We start from the raw sequence: 20,423 nt of genomic DNA, 5'->3' as shown, positions 1-20,423 counted from the left end.
CTTTTAAAGCTAAGAAATGATACCAATTAAAAACAAAAGCCAAACTCACTGCACTGAGCAGAATCTGACTCATAGGAACTCTATAAGCCAGAGCAAGATTGCTCAACAGCGCTTCCGAGACTGTCAATCTCTATGGGGGCAGAGAGCTACATGTTTCCCCAAAGAGCAGCTAATGGGTTTAAACCACTGACCTTCCTATTAGCAGCCAACACTTAACCCATTGTGCCACCAGGGATGTTTGCTGCCACAAAACAGGTAGTTTGATGAAAAATGTCAACTGGCTTCCTATCATAGTCATTCTGGACTAAAGGCCACATAATGATTATGAAATAATTATTTATGTTTGACATGATACGCCTAACAGAGCAAGATGATATTACCAATATTTACTAAGAAAAAGGCTTGCTCAATTGTCTTACGGCAATTAGCGCGTATACAGCACAATGTGTGCTCCCAACGAGAAGACCCTGCACAGACTTCACAGAACCTTGACACTCTGGAACAGGAGGCAGTCTCAGAAACGAAATGTCCTCCCAAGGGACTGGCCAGTTATTAACACACACAACACCACTACCAGATACTGGATTGCTCTGTGACCTGTCACCAGATCTCCCCGCTGCATACTAACTATTTACATGTTCGATATACAAACTTATTCTCTCATCAGAAAGAATAAGGTAGATTCAGGAATTCTCATACGCTATCTGAGTATTAACTTTCCTCACTTCATTGAGAAAACTTCCAAAAATGTGCTTATGATAACATTTAACGTCAAGATGTAGTGTGAGCTCATGAAAAAAATAATGATAAAGTTACCCTACTCTGAGCTCCTCGGAAGCAAGGACGGTGAGACTTTGTCTCATGTGCTCTGGACATATTGGAAGAAGAGACCAGTCCCTGCAGACGGGCACAAGGCTAGGTCAAGTAGAGGGTCAAGGAAAGAGAGGAAGACTCTCAACGAGATGGACTGACACGTGGCTGCATCAGTAGCTTCTAACACAGACTGTCGGGATGACACCGGACTCGGCAGTGTTGTATTCTGTTGTAGCAGGGTTGCTATGTGGCACCTAACAACAACAACTTCCTTCTCGTCTCTAATTTCTACATCACGATCAATAGCCAGTTGCCTAGTTTCTTTGTAGGGGACACCTGTCTGACTGTTAACATTGTAATTATAATAATATTGTTATAATCTACCCAATACCTGAAAATATGGTAAGAACTAAGCTAACTACTATTATCAGAGATAACACTGGAGCAAAGACACAGACTTATTACGATAATCAAGAACTGGTAATGTAGAAACATATCAAACACGTGAAATATCCTGACATTTGTATACACTGCTAGTGATATAATCAATCAGTAAGCAGTAGACCAGATGTGAAGTCCCTATCGGAAACTCACCCAGAGGTGCCTCCGAAGAAAGACAGGCTTGGCTACCTGCTTCTGAAAGGCAGAGTCTTGACGGAAAAGGCTGTGGAGCACAGTCTACTCTAACCATTACGGTATTGCCAGGAGTCAGTTCAAGTCAACGGACAGCAGCTAACAACGAAAGACCAGATGCAGTCAGGGCTAAGAAATGTTCATACCTTTAACCCTATCGTGGCCTGACCTTTCCCTTTTCTTCCTTAACCCATACGAAGTCTACATGTTGCAGTCAACTTTTAATTTAAAAAGAGTAATGGCCAATAAACTGTGGTGAAATGGATGCAGGCATCTTATCAGAGAAAACTAGGAAAATGTGGAACAAAACTCAAAAGCATGCAAGAAACTCGGCTTGCTGTTGGATGGAAACCACGGGGATGTCACCCTGAACCGAACTCACCGCTGAGGTGCAAGCTTCAGCCAAACAAGCAATAAACAAGTCTTTATGGGGAACAACGGCACTGGGGAGGTGTGCAAACCACAGAATAATCGACCATTTGGAATTAATGGGGCAGCATTTACCCAGACACATGTTCAGAAAGGTCAGGAAGGAGGGGGAATGGAGCTAGATGGAAAGCACGGGGCACATTGAGGGGACTGCAAAGGATGAGATGGGACGGAAGGTGTATGAACCACTGCTCCTAAACGGATGAGGCCTCGGGGCACTTTCACCCAATTCCCAGTGAAATCCCCCACAACCCTCTCCTGCCATGCCACATGCCATGTCAATCTGAGTTTCCACCCAGACAAGAGCTGCCAAGGCCAGCCCCCTGCCTTACACTTGGCGGTAAGAAGTGGATTCCTGAAGCCACTGCAGGGTGTTTGATACTGTGATACTAATCATTCAGGTCAGTATAAAAGTTTTCAAGCGAAACAAAGTCACATAGGATGAGAGAATTTTTAGTCATTTTTCCCACCTTTAAAAATTATTTTAATGCTATTTACTATGAAGGAGTTTCTACGTTACATATTTTCTCCTTTGTATACTTCTATAATGACTGTTTTTGCTATTTTTTAAGGAGAATATACCATATTTTCCTCATATAATGTGTCCACACACATACACAGCACACACAGCACTCGAGGCTGGTGCAGTTTCTAAAAATCATATAATATACACATTTTTAGGTAAAGATAATATACTAGCATTCTAAGCTTTTAAGTTATTAAATAACTACTGCTTTATTTTTAGAAATAATTGAAACTAAAAAGATAAAATACCACTTGAAACATTCATAGTGTTTGCCACATCACAATTCAAGTAAGTCCTCAGTCTTTCTTAAACTCTTCACGAGAGTAGAAAGCCTCGTCTTTCTCCCGAGGAGTGGTTTTGAACTGCTGACCTTGTTAAAGGCCCAACGCTTTACCTACTACGCCACCAGGGCACTCCCCTTTGCTACCTCATCGTGCAGAGTGGTAGCACATTATCTCACTCCATCCTCACAACAATCTGTCTTGCCTATTTCATCAGACATCATTAACTCTACAGGACACATGGAACAAGTGAGATTTAAATGTCATAATCTTTGTCCAAAATCACCCCAGCATCTGAGCAAGACCATGTACCAATGTTACTTTTTTATTGTAACCCAATGTCCCTGCCAGTGCAACATGTACCCTGTCCTGCACCACCCAATGTCAAAAAAACAAAAATCACTCACTGCCATCAAGTCCATGCTAACTCATGGTGACAGGGCAGAACTGCTCCTGTGGGTTTCCGAAACTAAAACTCTGTATGGGAGTAGATAGCCTCAACTTTATCCTGAGGAGAGGTTGGTGGTTTTGAACTGCTGACTTTGTGGTTTAGTAACCCAATACATAATCATTACGATAGCAGTTCTCAACCTATAGGTCGCAACTCCTTTGGGGGTCAAACGACCCTTTCACAGGGGCCACCCAATTCATAAAAGTAGCAACATTACAGTTATGAAGTAGCAACAAAAATAATTTTATGGTTGGGGGTTCACCCCAACAGGGCTCCTTTTCTAAGTCAACTAATTATATTAGAGTGCCTTTCACCTGATACAGTTCAAAAATATATTTGTGCTTTGGAAACTACCGTGTACACTCGAGTATAAGCTGAGTTTTTCAGCACATTTTTAATGCCATTTTGTGGTAAAATTAGGTGCCAGGGCTGATATTTGGGTCAGCTTATCCTCAAGTATATACGGTATTTGGTCTACTTATAGAGAGCTTCCACTGGCAGCTACGCCTGTAGCGCAATACTTGGAAGGTGAATTCTACAAAAACACACCGTGGTTCTAAAAATGACTGCAAACACAAGGAATTATAGCTATTCTACATAACTACAGGAGGCAGTGACACCTGGATGAAGGTACAATGAAGGCAGACTCAGATCGGCTGTCTGTGACGCTAACTCTGTTATAAAGCTCTCTGCAGCTAACATATAAAAGGGACCAGTAAGCTTATCAGTGTTAGGCTCACTCATCGAGAGGTCCGTGGACGAGCCCTGCTTCTTTCACATTCATAACCACTGCTCAGGGGATCCTTTCATACGGCATGCCAGCTGAGCTCGCCTGTACGCAATTACCAGAGGTACAGAGGCTCACTTGAGGGGCAGAAAAACAGAAAAGAAATGTGCCAATCTGTTGGTACCCAGTTCACAGCTCCCCTTACCTTTGTATGTCTTCTCTGTGTTGCACAGGTGAAGGGTGAAGTAGGTGTCAAGGAGCTGACAACCATTCCTATTAACAACGTTCCGGGCAGCAATGTTCCGAAGATGTCGAAGACGCCGCTGGGAAAAAAAATAGAGAAAGAGTGAGAGTTATTCCACTTTTCCCTCCTTTAAATGTTCTGAAAGTTACAACTCAAAGTAAAATCCAATAATTGGTGCCAGTCGTGCATCACTTGAACCAGAGATCTTATTCCAGTTTCTTATTTGTCTCAGCTGCCCCTCTGCCAAACAGGAATTGAACCTACTCTATCTCAGGTACTTCCTGAGAGAGAGATGAAGCTGTCTGCTCCCATAAAAATGTACGGTCTTCCATAGCCCTACAGGGGAAATCACTGGAGACACAGTATGGGAATTCCGCCCCATCTGATCCAACCACACCAAGGCAAAACACTAAGGGTGTGCAACAGTACAGCAAGGGGAACAGAGCGACGAAGTCCCCAGGGAGTACCAAAATATAGACTTTGGGGCTAGGTCTTGGCTCAAACAGTCCTTGAACTAACTACAAGCTTTTCTTTCTTGTTGTGTTTTGTTTTTTATCATTGGTTTATTGTTGTTTTGTTTCATTTTGATGCTTGGTTTTGCTCTGTCTAGTTTTTGTGCGTGTTAGTATCTCCACAGGTCTGTCTAAATAAGATAGGCTAGCTGAACAATCTAGAGGAGAAAACAACGGGACTGAGAGTTCCAGGGGGCCGTGGGAGAGGGGAAGTGGGGGGAAAAGTAGTGGTATTAACAAACCCAGGGACAAGGGAACAACAAATGATCCAAATTGGTGGTGAGGAAGGTATAGGAGGACTTGTAGGGCGTGATCAAGGGTAATGTAACCGAGAGGAATTACTGAAACTCAAATGAAGGCTGAGCATGACAGTGGGACAAGAGAAAAGTCAAGGGAAATAGAGGAAAGAGTTAGGAGGCAAAGGGCATTTATAGAGGTCTAAATAAAGGCATGTACATAGGTAAATATATTTATATATGAAGATGGGGAAACAGACCCATGTGCATATATTTAAAGATGTAGTAAGAAGGTAGCAGATGGACATTGGGCCTCCACTCAAGTACTCCCTCAATGTGAGAACACTTTGTTCTATTAAACTGACATTCCATGATGCATACCTTCCTGACACAATTGCTGAAGACAAATGGGCAATTAAGCAAATGTGGTGGAAAAAAGCTGATGGTGCCCGGCTATCAAAAGATATAGTGTCTGGGGTCTTAAAGGCTTGAAGGTAAACAAGTGGCCATCTAGCTCAGAAGCAACAAAGCCCACATGGAAGAAGCACACTAGCCTGAGTGAGCACAAGGTGCCGAAGGGATCAGTTATCAGGCATCATCAGAACAAAAAAATCATATCATTATAAATGAGAGGGGGAGTGGGGAGTGGAGACCCAAAGCCCATTTGTAGGCCACTGGACATTCCCTGACAGAAGGGTCTCAGGGAGGAGATGAGCCAGTCAGGGTACGATGTAACAACAATGAAACATATAACCTTCCTCTAGTTCCTAAATGCTTCCTCCCCCTTTTCCCCCCACTATCAGGATCCCAATTCTACCTTACAAATCTGGCTAGACCATAGGATATACACTGGTACAGATAAGAACTGGAAACACAGGGAATCCAGGATGGATGAGAGTGGTGACTGGGAGGGTGGAGGGAGGGTGGGTTGGAAAGGGGGAACCGATTACAAAAATCTACATATAACCTCCTCCCTGGGGGACGGACAATAGAAAAGTGGGTGAAGGGAAATGTGGGATGGTGTAAGATATGACAAAATAATAACATAAATTATCAAGGGTTCATGAGGGAGGGGTCAGGGGGAGGGAAGGTGATAAATGAGGAGCTGATGCCTGGGGCTTAGGTGGAGAGCAAATGTTTTGAGAATGATGAGGGCAATGAATGTACAAATGCGCTTTACACAATTGGTATATGTATGGATTGTGTTAATAGTTGTATGAGCCCCTAATAAAATGATTAAAAATTTTTTTTACGATATTGGGAACCCAAAGGGGCAGTTCTACTCTGTCCTACAGGGTCACTATGAGTGATCTAGAGATGGTGAAGATGAAATGACAACAGATATATTTTATAAACCGTAAGTGTTGTGTGTGTACACACACACACACACATACACACACACACAAGATAGCATTAGTATTCCCTGGAACATTAAGTAGTAATTTAGTTTCTTCCCAGATGGATGCTGGTAGAAATGTAAAGTTGATCTCAGACCAACTAGCCCTTTTGCTAGGTCCATGTGCTTGCCAGATCATCTGCCCAACCAGAAGAGACCAATGCCAAAACAGGAACCATGGTCATGTCAATTCAACCAATCATCCAAGTGCTGTGAACTTAAACTAAATCTTTCATCAATGGCAGCCAACCAGTCCCTATTTCCTAGTCCGGCCCCAATTGCCAACAATGTCTCCTGCGGGATATGCGACTTATTGCAGTCCCAGTGTTGGAAGTGGGAAAACTCCATGAGCATCAGTAGAAATCAGCAACAAGAGAAGGTCACCTAAAGGGCTAGGTGAACTATCTCACATTCAAGAGGAAAAAACAGAGACAATACAGTAGTCTGGGCACATCAGACTCACCCCTCAAACTAGTTCCCAATGGCACATAGTCCTTTTGTGAGACTGAAAAAGCAGGAGCCAAGGGCTCAGTTTCAAAACCTGCTGGGCACTTTCCTTTCAGACTGACAGCCTTCTCCAACAAGGTAAGCTACCTACGTGCGGTCAACCAGAAGCACTGCTCCTGCTTCCATTCACACACAAGCCCAATCCTTTCTGGCTGACAACCTGGACATTAAGAATCTTTGAGAGAGAGGCCACTGTCTAATATGTTTGCTTAGTCCTCTAAGTATGAAAAGCCTCAAAGGTCATACTGGAACTCTCTGTATCTTTAAAACCTTTCTGTCATTTTAAGTCTACCAAAGTGAAAAGTTTATTGAAAACATACATGTGAGAGAAACACCCTCCTGACATTTTTCAGAGTCAGGAGTAATAGAAGCAAAACCCAAAGAATTCCGAGAAAACTTTACTTAAAAGGAGCTCCTCTCCTCCATCCCACCATCTCCACTTCCTTCCTTCTGCCCTCCCCTCAAGGTTTAAAGAATTCATGGAAAGTTAAACCAGAACTGTTTAACTGGTTATGGGGGTGAGGAGAGTGGGTTGAAGGGAAGAGAGATAAAAGCAGGAATTTCCTGACATACTGGTCTATGTAGTTTGGACTTAAGGTACATACTCAAAAAATTAAATTAAATAAATGACTGGTGGATACTCCTGGAGGTCAACAAAGAGGCCTGGAACTATTTACAGGTTTTTCTTTTTTAATTAGTTAATTATTTTGATCATTGTTTTTTGTTGTTGTCATTTTGTTTTCTTTTTTCACTTTGTTTTGCTAAGTGTTGTTTTTGTGTGCATATTATTATCTTTGCAGGTCTATCTAGATAAGATAGGCTGGATGAAAAGTCTAGAGGAGAAAACAAAGGGACCGATGGTTCCGGGGGGGGGGGGGGGGGGGGGGGAAATGGGAGAGAAGAAGGTGGGGGAAAGGAAGTGGTGTTAACAAACCCAGGGACCAGGGAACAAGTGACCCAAAACAAGTGGCAAGGAGGGTATAAGATGCCTGGTAGGGATAGATCAAGGGCAATGTAACCGAGAGAAACTACTGAAACCCAAATGAAGGCTAAGCATGATAGTGGGACAAGAGGAAAGTAAAAGGAAATAGAGGAAAGAACTAGGAGGCAAAGGGCATTTATAGAGGTCTAAATACAGACATGTATTTAGAGGTCTAAATACAGGTCTAAATATATTGATGATGAGGAAATAGATCTACGTGCATATATTTATAGGCTTAGTATAGAGGTAGCAGATGGACATTGGGCCTCCACTCAAGTACTCCCTGAATGCAAGAACACTGTGTTCCATTAAATTGGCATTCCATGATGCACACCTTCCTGACACAATCGCTGAAGACAAAATGAGTGCATAGCAAATGTGGTGAAGAAAGCTGATGGTGCCCGGCTATCAAAAGATATAGCATCTGGGATCTTAAAGGCTTGAACGTAAACAAGTGGCCATCTAGCTCAGAAGAAACAAAGCTCACATGGCAGAAGCACACCAGCCTGTGTGACCACAAGGTGTCAGTATCCAAGAACAAAAATTCATATCACTGATAAAGAGAGGGAGTGCAGACTGGGGTCCCAAAGCCCATCTATAGGCAACTGGACATCCCCTTACAGAAAAGCCACGGGGAGGAGACGAGCCAGTCAGGGTGCAGTGCAGCAACCATGAAGCATATAATTTTCTTCTAGTTCTTGAATGGTTCCTCCCCCGCCCACGCCCTCCTCGCCCATCACCACCCAATATCATGATCCCAATTCTACCTTAACAATCTGGCTAGACCAGAGGATGTACACTGGTACGGATAGGAACCAGAAATACAAGGACTCTAGGACAGATGATCCCTTCAGGACCAGTGATGAGAGTGGTGATACCAGGAGGGTGGAGTGAAGGTGGGGTAGAAAGGGGGAACCGATTACAAGGATCTACATATAACCTTCTCCCTAGGGGATGGATAACGGAAAAGTGGATGAAGGGAGACATCAGACAGTGTAAAACATGACAAAATAATAATTTACAAATTATCAAGGGCTCAAGTAGAAAGCAAATGTTTTGAGAATGATGAGGGCAATGAATGTACAAATATGCTTGACATACAATGGATGGATGTATGGATTGTGATGAGTTGTAGGAGCCCCCAATAAAGTGATTTTAAAAATAACAAGTGAGAAAATAATTAAATCAATTAAACCTACTTGAAATGTATTATCTGTGTGCACCCCCACCCCCACCACCAATTCCACCAGTTTTAAGATAGAGGCCTCACACTGCCACATTATTCCTGTAAGGCCTACCCAAACCAGCCAAACCCACCACCATACAGGACCCTAAGACAGGGTAGCCCTGCTCCTGTGGGGTTCCCATACTATGACTCCTTATGGGAGTAGAAAGCCTCATCTTTCTCCTGTGGAGCCACTGGCAGGGTTTCAAACTGGTGATCTTGGGGGTAGCAGCCCAACTCATAACCACTGTGCCACCATGGCTCCTCTAGAAGAGCTAAAAACGTCTTAGAGAGATCAAGGTGGCCCATAGGATCCCGTTTCTCTGCTACTCCAGAAGAGCTGCACAGAACCACCGTAGCGTGCAATTGTACCTACCATGAGAATTTTAAAAAGGACCATTCTAAGTATTTGCTTCTCTTCCCCAACTAGAGTATAAATTCTGTAAAATATTCTTTAAAGACGTTGAAGACATTTCCTAACATAAGAAATTCAAATCAAAAAAAAAAAAAAAGAAATTCAAATCCATTCAGCTTTTAAAATAGCATTTAGTTGGGAAATGTAGCTAAATAATCGGCTTGGAAATGTTTGGCCCCTTCCCTCATTCTTAGTCTCAGTTCCTGGCTTCAATTCCTTTCAGGTCTGGAACTTGTGCTCTGTCTGATACCAGGCTAAAAGGCAGGCAGAATTAAGGCCCAACTTACAGCTACTTTGTCAGAGATTTACAGGGACAGCAAAAGCAAACCTGAGAGACGGTGAGTTTTCCACATGTCTACAGAAGGTAAAGATAGTGAATTATGAAATAAAGAATTGAAGTTTGATAAATTCCGATCAGTCTTTCTAATAAATACAAAACCCCCTCTAAATTATAAGCACTCTTATTGCCTAGCTACTCTTGAGCCTAATCCTTTGATCTCACCTGAAAGACTGCGCTGTGAAAAGTGAAACAAGGTAAGCAGGTTTGAAATGAATGCCTGGTGCTGTTGGCTATGAGAATCCAGATCCAGTTTAACCCTCTGCATTTCTCTCTTGAATTTTCCCGCTCTGTGCCCCTTTGCTTCTATTTTATCTTGCTAGTCTTTCCTTCAGAGTCTAAGCTAGAAACTGTGGAAATGCAAATGTGGTATTCTCCGATTTAAGGGTCTGTTAATGTTTCAGAGTCTTGCGTTAGCTCTGGGTTGCTAACCTGTTAACTGCAAGGTGGGTTTGTTGTTGTTTCAGCTTACTAAAGAACCAGAGTGTGTGCACATGAAAAGGTCACATGTTAGGCAATTATTTCTAGCTGCATCAATGAATATTTATTAGTGCACTGCTACTTGAGAAATGTTAAAACCAAAGAAGGAAGCTACAGTTACACAGGATGCTCTACCAGAGAAGACAGACATTGGAAGATGCAGACAGCTCTGTTGGTGGTTCGAGTGTGAAGAATAAAGTCATGGCAGGTGGGAGAAGGCCAAAAATACACATAAAACAAAATCCAATATGAGATGACAGTTCTTGAAGCGGGCTAATAAATTCCTGGGAGTTTATTCTATTTCTTTCTAGAATATAAAAGTAGATAGATCGATATGGTGGCTCAGTGGTTTAGTGCTTGGCTGCTAGCCAATAGCTAGGTAGTTTAGATCCATCGACTCCAAAGGACAAAGATACGTAGTATGCTTCTGTGAAGATTACAGTCTTAGAAATCCTCTCAGGCACTTCTACTCTGTCCAAAAGGGTTGCTATGAGTCAGAATCCACTTGATGGCAAAGCATTTGTTTGTTTGTTTGGTGGGGGTTTGGGGGTTTTGTTTTGTTTTATACTGATAGAAAATCTCCATGTTAAAAACAATGCATTAAAGTGGTATCAATAGGGTAAGACAACAAAACGTATAAAAAGAATGGGCTTTAAATCACCACATAAAATGTTTTAAAGTTATGAATGGCAAAAACTAACACTAAAGTAAAAATAACCTGGGGGGTTAATTTGCAAAATAAAGACAATTTCGCTAATATATATAAAGCATACCTAGAAATCAATAAGAAAAAGTAGAAAACTGGCACACACAAAAATTAACAGATAGTTCACAGAAAATAAATACAAATCATTGTTAAACATAAAAAGATCCTTAACCTTGTTGACAAAAGAAATGTAAATTAAAACTGCATTATAAAAAAACCCTGCTGGCCATCTAGCTCAGAAGCAAATAAGCCCACATGGAAGAAGCACACCGGCCAGTGCGATCACGAGGTGCCCAAGGGACCAGGTATAAGGCATCATGCAAAAAAAAAAAAAGATATAAGTGTGTGTATGTATGTGTATATATGTGTATATGTATATGTATGTGTATATATGTATATATATCATATTAAATGAAGGGGGAAGTGCAGAGTGGGGACCCAAGGCCCAAGAGTCGGCCACTGGAGATCCCCTCATAGAGGGGCTTAGGAGAGGAGATGGGTCAGTCAGGGTGCAGGGTAGTACCGACGAAGAGCACAGCTTTCCCCCAGATCCTGGATGCTTCCTCCCCCCAACTACCATGATCCGAATTCTACCTTGCAGGGCTGGATAGGACAGAGGCTGTACACTGGTACATATGAGGGTTGGAGGTACAGGGAATCCAGGGTGGATGATACCTTCAGGACCAAAGGTGTGAGGGACGATGCTGGGAGAGTGGAGGGTGAGTGGGTTGGAAAGGGGGAACTGATTACAAGGATCCACATGTGACCTCTTCCCTGGGAGAGGGACAGCAGAGAAGGGGGGAAGGGAGACTCCGGTTAGGGCAAGATATGACAAAATAACGAGGTATAAATTACCAAGGGCATATGAGGGAGGGGGGAATGGGGAGGGAGGGGGGTGGTAAAGAGGACCTGATGCAAGGGGCTTAAGTGGAGAGCAAATGCCTTGAGAATGATTGGGGCAGGGAATGTATGGATGTGCTTTATACAATTGATGTATGTATATGTATGGATTGTGGTAAGAGTTGTTTGAGTCCCTAATAAAATGTAAAAGAAGAAAAGAGAAAAAAATGATTAGGGCAAAGAATGTACAGATGTGCTTTATACAATTGATGTATGTATATGTATGAACTGTGAAAAGAATTGTATCAGCCCCAATAAATTGTTAAAAAAAAATAATAATAATAATTTAAAAAATTTAAAAAAACAACAAAAAACCCTGCATTCATTCACTCTCTGCCATTGGGTCAACCTCCACTCATGGCGGCCCACTAGGACAGAGAACAGCTCCTGTGGGTCTTATAGATTGTAACTCTTCGCCAGAACAGAAAGCTTCATCTCTCTCCTACAAGCAGCTGGTGGTTTTGAACTGGTGACCTTACAGTTTAGTTAGCTGCCCAATGCTAAACCCACTGTGTCACCCGGATCCCTTCTAAAATATGCAAAGACCAAAGTGACCAGCGGCATATTCCAAGACAAGGCAGCAGCAAAACAGGCAGTTTGCTCATAGATTAGAACTGGCACTACCACGAGTAGATGGCAATCTGCTAAAATCTACCAAATGACAGGTGCATATGTGGTTTGGTCCAGCACTTTCACTTCTGCATTTGCACTAAAAATGTACTTTCAGATATGCAGTCTAATGTAGCACAGTATTGTTTGTATTAGCAAAACCCTGGGCGAGAATGTAAGCATCCATGAGCAGAAGACTAGCTAAATTCGGGCCTATCCCATACTGGAATACTACATGGCCATGAGGAGCGCCACTGCAGCTCTGTCAGCGCTGACACGGAACAGTCTCTAATATACGTGCAATTTTTGTAAAATACAAGACAGCTTCAATGATCACTAGTTTAGCATGTGATAACTGTGTTCCATTGGAGGGAAGAACTACAAAATTATTAGAGATGAAAAAAGTACAAGTAGTAACACTGGTTGCTCCTCTGGGAGGGGAAAGAGACATCTGGGGCACAGAGTGGAATGAAGAGTTTTTACTATATCCATTTATAAACCATTAGAACTATGAACTATATGAATATATCATTTTTGATGATAATAACAAATTTACACTCAGAGAAAGGGAGAGATGACAGCCAATCTTTAAGGTATCTGAAAGGCTATTCCACTGAGCAGCGTGACATCATGGTAAGAGTTCCAAGTGGAGCTGATCATCCTGAGCTCTATGGTGACCTTCCCTGGAACCTGGCTCTGTGAGCCTGTTTCCCACACCAGAAAATGGGGCTATTTCCTGGCTAACTCAGGCAAGGATCAAATGAAATAATGGACTAAAAGGGTCTCTTAAAAAACTGTAATTTATAAATATAAGGCATTAACAGAAACAGGGATGCCAAGAAAGGGATGTGGTTATTGGTGTAAGATGAGGAATTGATTTGGGCATTTCTAACTTGAAAGAGGCAGATTTAGAACTCATCTGCTTAAATAGATACAATAAAGTCACAGAATACAACGGCTCTCTGAAGTGGAGACAATCAATACCCGGGATTATAGACCAACTGGACAGGCCTCTGAAGGTCATCTTAGCTTTGCCCACGCAGCACTGGGGAGCTGGTTGGAAATTCAAAATCTCAGTACCACCGCGCCCTGGAGTTATTCCAACTCACAGCGACCCTACCTAGCATTTCCAAGGCTACAAATCCTTAGGGGTGCAGACAGGCTCATCTTTCTCTCTCTGAGCAGCTGGTGAGTTTGAACCAAAGTTCTTGTGGTCTGTAACTCCAATGCCTTGCCCACAAAGCCATCTGGACTCCTTGGGTCTCCATACTCACTGCCATCACGTAATTGCTGACTCATAGTGACCTCACAGCGCAGGGTAGAACTGCCCCAGCGAGTTTCCCAAGACTGTGACTCTTTACCAGGAGCAGGAAGCTCCATGCTTCTCCCTTGTGCAGCTGGTGGTTTCAAACTGCTGACCTAACCAGTATGCCATCAGGGTACACTACAGACCCACACAAGCAGAATCTGTCGTTTAACAAGCTTCTCAGGGAATTCCCACATCATTTCCAGATAATAAAAGTGAGACCCTAAGTAAGGGGACTTGCCCATACTCACACTGTTAGTAAGTACCAGGATCAAGTGTGACCCAGACCGGCTCTCCTGGTTTGCACATGTACACCCACAAGTATCATGCGTTTGCTTTGCCGGCACCTTGTTCCAAGCCCTGAGGCACCCTTGCCTTTCCGCTGCCCTACGCCGCACCCCTTTCTAATCTGCCACTCAGACTGCGCTCTCTTCAGTGTCTCTGGCATGCATTTCTTCTCTTCTACACCAGTCACTTGTTGCCTTTCAGTCGGCTCCTGTTCACACTATGAAAAGATAGTTTCTTTCCTTTTGTTTGTATCAACTCCCTCTTCTCCAGACAAGAGCTCACATCCCAATAGCAAATAGCCATAGAATTCTTTAAGAAAGTACAAGTTAGTCAAAGCCATTAAAAGCCACCACACTGAAATCAAGCAAAAATCTATGTATAATACTTATCGAGACTAGCTAACTATAACTTGGTAACTCGGACCTAGAGCTTTAGTTTCCTGGCTTCCTACAGCTTTCCCATTATCTCCTTCTCTTTGTCCCAGAACCTAGGTGACCTTAACCGAGTCTTCCCATTACAATGAACTTTACTAAACAAATCCAAAGGCCCTAAATCAGCGATTCTCAACCTGTGAATCGCGACCCCTTTGGGGGGGGGTGAACGGGGGTCGCCAATTCATAACAGTAGCAAAATGACAGTGATGAAGTAGCCATGAAAATAATGTGATTGGGGGGGTGGGTTGGCACCACATGAAAATGTCGCAATGTGAGGAAGGCCGAGACCCTGCCCTAAAACCGCCTTTCCAACAGCACTGTCTTCTCTGCCGGGCAGCTCCCACCAGCCATGATCTCCTGCCTAATCCTCCCCGCACACCGCTCCACAGCAGAGCGGAGCATGTCCCCACTTCTTGAGGGCCCATCATGTGCAGGTGCTACAACCAAACGGCTGTCTCAAGACTCTGAACATCTACCTTCAAACATAGAAACCCCAACCAGGCTCACTGCCGTCAAGTCGATGTCAACTCACAGGGACTCACTCTATAGGACTGGGTGGAACTAGCCCCTATCAGTTTCCCAGACTGTCACTCTTTATAGCAAAAGAAAGGCCCGTCTTTGTCCTGAGGAGTTGACTGGTGGCTTCAAACTTCAGACCTTGCAGTTAGCAGTCCACACTTAACCACTATAAAAGCTCTGGCCCCTACCTCATTTCCATGCCTGCCCCAAGAGACTTAACTATCTTCAAAGCAAATAATAAAGGAAAAATTTTACAGGCACTCAGCCCCAGCAAGGGATAACTGAACAGAGACAGAGCAAGTCACCAGCAACATGGATTTGAACCTGCCAGCCCTACATCTGCATGAGCCACTTCCCTGACGGTTTGTGCGTTTTGTGAGACATGACAGTGAACTGTGGAACCCAAAGATGGGAGGGCAGTGCTGAGGGAGGGAGATTAGTTGATGTGAGAGACGGCAAACTGGCGCGGCGTTGTGTTACAGCTGGATGTGCTGGGACAGCTTTAACGCCCACCTCAGCGAACCCCCTTTGTGCTGATCCTCCGATTAGCCATGCTCTCACAATCGGGTTTGAACAGAGGAACCCTCCTCTTTGTAGCTACGGGACTCAGCACAAACTTGGCACAGAGTAGGTGTTTGATAAATGATTGCTGGGTAAACCAATGAGTAATTAGGTCTTTCCCTGTGCCACGCAATTCAGTGCATTTAAGTATAGGTAACATTTAAAATTATAACTTATACACGGCTCTATAATAAATAGTTAAAATTTTATCACCCTTGTGTGTCCTTCTGTCTCACTTTGAGCTCCTTGAGAAGCAAAGTGATACATCTTTATACTTAGTGGCGATCTTGCGGCACAGAGCTAGTCACTGAATGTGGAGTGACTGAAAAAGTGAATGAATACACAGATATCATACCTCCCAGTTCAGACCTCCACCTTCCATTACTTGGAAACTTCCTCCGAAGCCCTTTAATCACTCTCCTGCCCATCAATCTCCTCTCAAGAATGTCTTCTGGCTCTCGCTCACAGGAGAGGGTCAAGTTTGGAGGGATGTTACAAGTTGAGAAGTCTTCATCTTGCAAACCGCCGAGTCAAACAGGCTCGGGTACGGAACAATGGCTGCTAGGTCCGGGTGTGGGGAGTGGGGGGAGAAGGGTAGATGTATAGCCCGGGGGGGTCACAATGAGCATCCCTGCAAGAGACAATGCACATCGGGTGCCTCCAGATGTGATACCTGTGGGGTACACATCATGACTCATGCAAGATTCCAGTTGAGAATGCACGGACTGAGCTGAACCATGAGGGAAAATATCTGACAAACACGAAATGAAGAAAGGCAGAGATGCAAAATGGAATTTCAAATCCTCCCGCAATCTGCTTTCTGGAGTCACTGAGGCTGGATGAGCCTCCCCAAACTACTGCCCCGAGAGAACTTTGAAACTCTGAACCTTACATCAAGCACCCTCTGAACTCACTCACTGCCACTGTCGATGCCAACTTACAGCGACCCTGGAGGGGAGGGTGGACTCTAAGACTGCCCCTATGAGCTTCCAAGACTGTCACTCTTCTCGGGAGTGGAAAGCCCTGTCTTTCTCCCAAGTGCCCTCTGAAGTCCTCTTTACCCCAAGCAGTAGGTTACCTGAGCTAGTGAAGAATTCTGTCCTGAGCGTTATGCTCTGTTGAAGAGCTATCTACATGGCATGAAATTGCCAGCGCCAGCTGGGGAGATCAGACAGGAGGCCGGGAAGGAGGAAGCTAGGCGCAGTGACAAGAAGGAGGAGGAAATGGCTGCTCCGCTTGCAAAGTGTCCTCAATGGCACGAAATCGCACCCAGAGAAGCGGCCGAGCTGCCATGGGTTCTGTTGTACGCCTTCAACAACTTCTAAAAAATGTGAGTCTGTATTAGATGTTGCATGGCACAAAAATAAAATACAACGAAGAACTGTGGAAATGCTCTACACCAGAGAAAAGACAGGACAACTAAAATGTAATGTCTGGCCTTGATGGCTCTTTACCTGGAAGGGGGAAAAATCTCAACAAGACATTATGGGATCAACTGAAAAAAATCAGAATATGAACCACAGATTAAAGCTTTATGTCTTATTTATACTTCAATCGATAGCTAGAGGATGGCTATGAAAACACAACCCTTATAAAGTAGATGATATATTCTGACATATTTGGGGCAGAGGCTAACAAGACATAGAATTAACTTCACGTGATTCACACAAATATAGGTATCTGCATCTTTCTACACACAGGAAGAGTGTGCACAAATTATAAAAAGGAAAAAAATGTCAAATCCAGGTTAAGAATACACACGTGTTCTTGCACTAGTGCTATGTTTGTAGTTTTCCCATGCATCTGAAATGATTTCCAAACAAAAAAGTCAAAAGACACACACACACACTTGCCCTCTCCCTTTGTATAACACAGTATGTAAATCCTCGGCCAAACAAGGCCCTCCCATTAGGGCTTAACCCCATATTCTGCCTCTTTGACTCATTATTCCCACCAACCGCTCCACAGTCTCACTCCACAGCCTGCTGCTCCCTTGCACACCTGCCCTTTTAGCTCAAGCTGGTCCCTCCATGCTGGATGCCTTTTCCTCTCATTCCCATCTCAGCATTTCATCTAAGCCATCGCTGACATTACGCTAAAATGGTTTGCTGATACATTTGCCTTAACCATTAGCTTGTGGATTCCTCAAGGCCTGGCAAACAGCAGCGGTCATAAAAGGAATAGTCATAGTAGTAGAAACAACAGTGAACCTATATTGTGCATTTACTATGTTCCAAGCACTTTTTCAGGCAACTTATGACTCATCTAATCCTCTCAACAACCCTACAGGGTAGGAACTGTTAGTTTATCTGTTTTACCAGAGTCTCCCTGAGGCATCAAAAAAAACCAACCCCAAATTCACAGCCATCACGTCGGAATGACTCACAGTGAGTCTCTAAGACTGAGTGAAACTGTCTTTGAGAGTTTCTAAAACTGCCACTCTTCAAGGAACTAGAAAGCCTCCTCCTTCACCGACGGGGTAGCTAGTAGTTTCAAACTGCTGACTTTGTGGTTAGCAACCCACCTCATAATGCTACACCACCAGGTCTCCCTCTTTCGGAGGCACAGGGAGTGTACGTCCATTGCAGCAGCTAGGAAGCAGGATCTAAGCAGGCAGGGTCTACCATCTATATCTTAACCACCATGGAACACACAGTAGGAAAAAAGGTGTTGAATAAAGGCTCTCAGATAGAATTTAGTAAAGCACTGGACAGCTGAGAAAATGCAGACATAAAGAGGTAAAAACATACCCTGAGGCCCAGGGAACCCAATCCTCCTGAAGGCCAAAACACAGTGTTGTTCCCTAAGTTATCTGAGCCACTAGAACCAGCCCTACAAGTCGTTCTCTCACACCATGGGAAAGCAGTAAGTATTTGCTTTGAAGAGGCTAAAGCTATTCAAAGGCAGTCTGATACTCTTGGACAGCAGAAGTTAAAGAAAGACGTCTACCCCAGTGCACTGTGCCACCTGGATGATGGAAGCACTTTAATACCAGTTTGATGTAGATGTAACATTTTAAGACCACTTGAAGAAGTTTATTTCTAAGTTTTCATTTATTTCATTGTTATTTATAATAGAAATTTTCTAAATGGACCATGTATTTTGCTACATAATTATTAAAGAGGACGGTGAAAATTCAATCTTTTCTTAAAAAGCCAAAGCAATATAAACTATCTAGAGATGGCAATGGGATTAATAATTACCTAGAAGAATGGGCGGTGGGAGATGGGGAGATAACAACGAGGATAAGAAAAAGAAAATGTTCTGAAATTGATTGTGGTAAAGACTGCACAACTTCTTAATATGACTAAACTATTCAAATTGTATGAGTTGTGCATTATATGCCAATGAAACTATTTTTTTTCATCCAAAGGTGTAACAGTGAGCAAGTATTGTCTGAGCTATGTCACATGACGATGCTATCAACAACTATTGAGTTAAGAAGCTAGTTTGTCCCTTTGCAAGAAGCTCCAGCTGCTTTGAAAAATGAGGAGCTGATGCCAGGGGCTAAAGTGGAGAGCAAATGTACAAATGTGCTTTACACAATTGATGTATGTATGGATTGTGATAAGAGTTGTATGAGCCCCTAATAAAACAATTAAAAAGAATAAGTAATTAAAAAAAAAGACATGGGGGGGGGGAAGAGGACCTGATGCAAGGGGCTTAAGTGGAGAGCAAATGCCTTGAGAATGATTGGGGCAGGGAATGTATGGATGTGCTTTATACAATTGATGTATGTATATGTATGGATTGTGGTAAGAGTTGTTTGAGTCCCTAATAAAATGTAAAAGAAGAAAAGAGAAAAAAATGATTAGGGCAAAGAATGTACAGATGTGCTTTATACAATTGATGTATGTATATGTATGAACTGTGAAAAGAATTGTATCAGCCCCAATAAATTGTTAAAATAAATAAATAAATAAATAGATAGATAGATAGATAAATATATATATAAATAAATGAATAAATGAATAAATAAAAGACGTGGACCCACTCTGATGCAGCCCTGGGTGATAGAGAAGCCATCCAGAGACCCCTGCCAACACTGAGATGTTTCCAGTGCCACTGGATCCAATGACTTTCTACCCCCTGGCCTGTGATCTTCTACATTTGGCGTCATTGCATGTGTTTCATGAGTCTTAAGAAGACTTTATGGATTGGTATCGGACATGTGGGCTAATATCGGACTTATGGACTTGCTCTGGACTGGGCTGGGATGTTTTCTCAATGTTCAATTGCTCTTGTATATAAATCTCTTTCTTATACACACACACACAAAGGATATGAATAAGAAAAAATGGGCTAGGATTCATTGATCCTTTATGTTTTCTTAGAATTGTCTTCCTTTTGCATTCAATGCAAGTTTAGTTCAAATAAAAAATACTACCTCTAAAAAACAGAAAATGTCTCCGTGTTGTTTTCCTTGGGCTGTCACCCGGACAGCGTGGCTGCCAGTGGCAGGCCCTTTCTGCCTCCTTCTAGCTGCTGCTTCTCATCTGCTGGCGGTGCAAAACCCTTGTCACTAAACTGGTTAGATTAATTCCCAAAATTAGGGAATAGGAAAGCTCCGAGGAAAATCCTGGGTGATCGAGGGTCAGTGGCAAGGAGGCAACAGTGAGCTCCCACATAGGGACTGTGAGGCTGGTGGTAAGGCGGTGCTGCCTTCTGCTGTGCACGGCTGACTGGACAGCCCTGACCACAACAACAGCCTGGCGGCCAGGTTGTCAGAGGCAAGGCCACACACTTCGCAGAAGCCTCTTCCCTAACTAAGAAAAGCCAGTCCCCTGACTCGCTCAAAGGAAAAAGAGTTCCATAAGCTAAGAAAGGTGGGAAATGCTTCCTAAGAAGACCCAATCCTAACCCCGAGGCTCATCCCCACTCCAGCAATGCAGACAAAATGCTGAGC

The 20,423-nt window shown here is 43.2% G+C and overlaps 1 protein-coding gene across 5 annotated transcripts in view; it reads right to left on the bottom strand.

The window, feature by feature from the left end:
• Window positions 1–20,423, bottom strand: part of UVRAG (UV radiation resistance associated) — a 276,222-nt gene that overhangs the window by 243,331 nt on the left and 12,468 nt on the right. For all 5 annotated transcript variants that reach the window (XM_075546293.1, XM_075546292.1, XM_075546294.1 and 2 more), the window contains exon 2: window positions 4,066–4,183. In XM_075546293.1, the coding sequence (XP_075402408.1) occupies window positions 4,066–4,183 (118 nt within the window). The remainder of the gene's footprint in view (window positions 1–4,065; window positions 4,184–20,423) is intronic.

The sequence above is a fragment of the Tenrec ecaudatus genome, chromosome 4 (assembly GCF_050624435.1).
Source record: "Tenrec ecaudatus isolate mTenEca1 chromosome 4, mTenEca1.hap1, whole genome shotgun sequence".
Taxonomy (NCBI): domain Eukaryota; kingdom Metazoa; phylum Chordata; class Mammalia; order Afrosoricida; family Tenrecidae; genus Tenrec; species Tenrec ecaudatus.
This window is presented reverse-complemented; position numbering and strand designations above follow the sequence as displayed.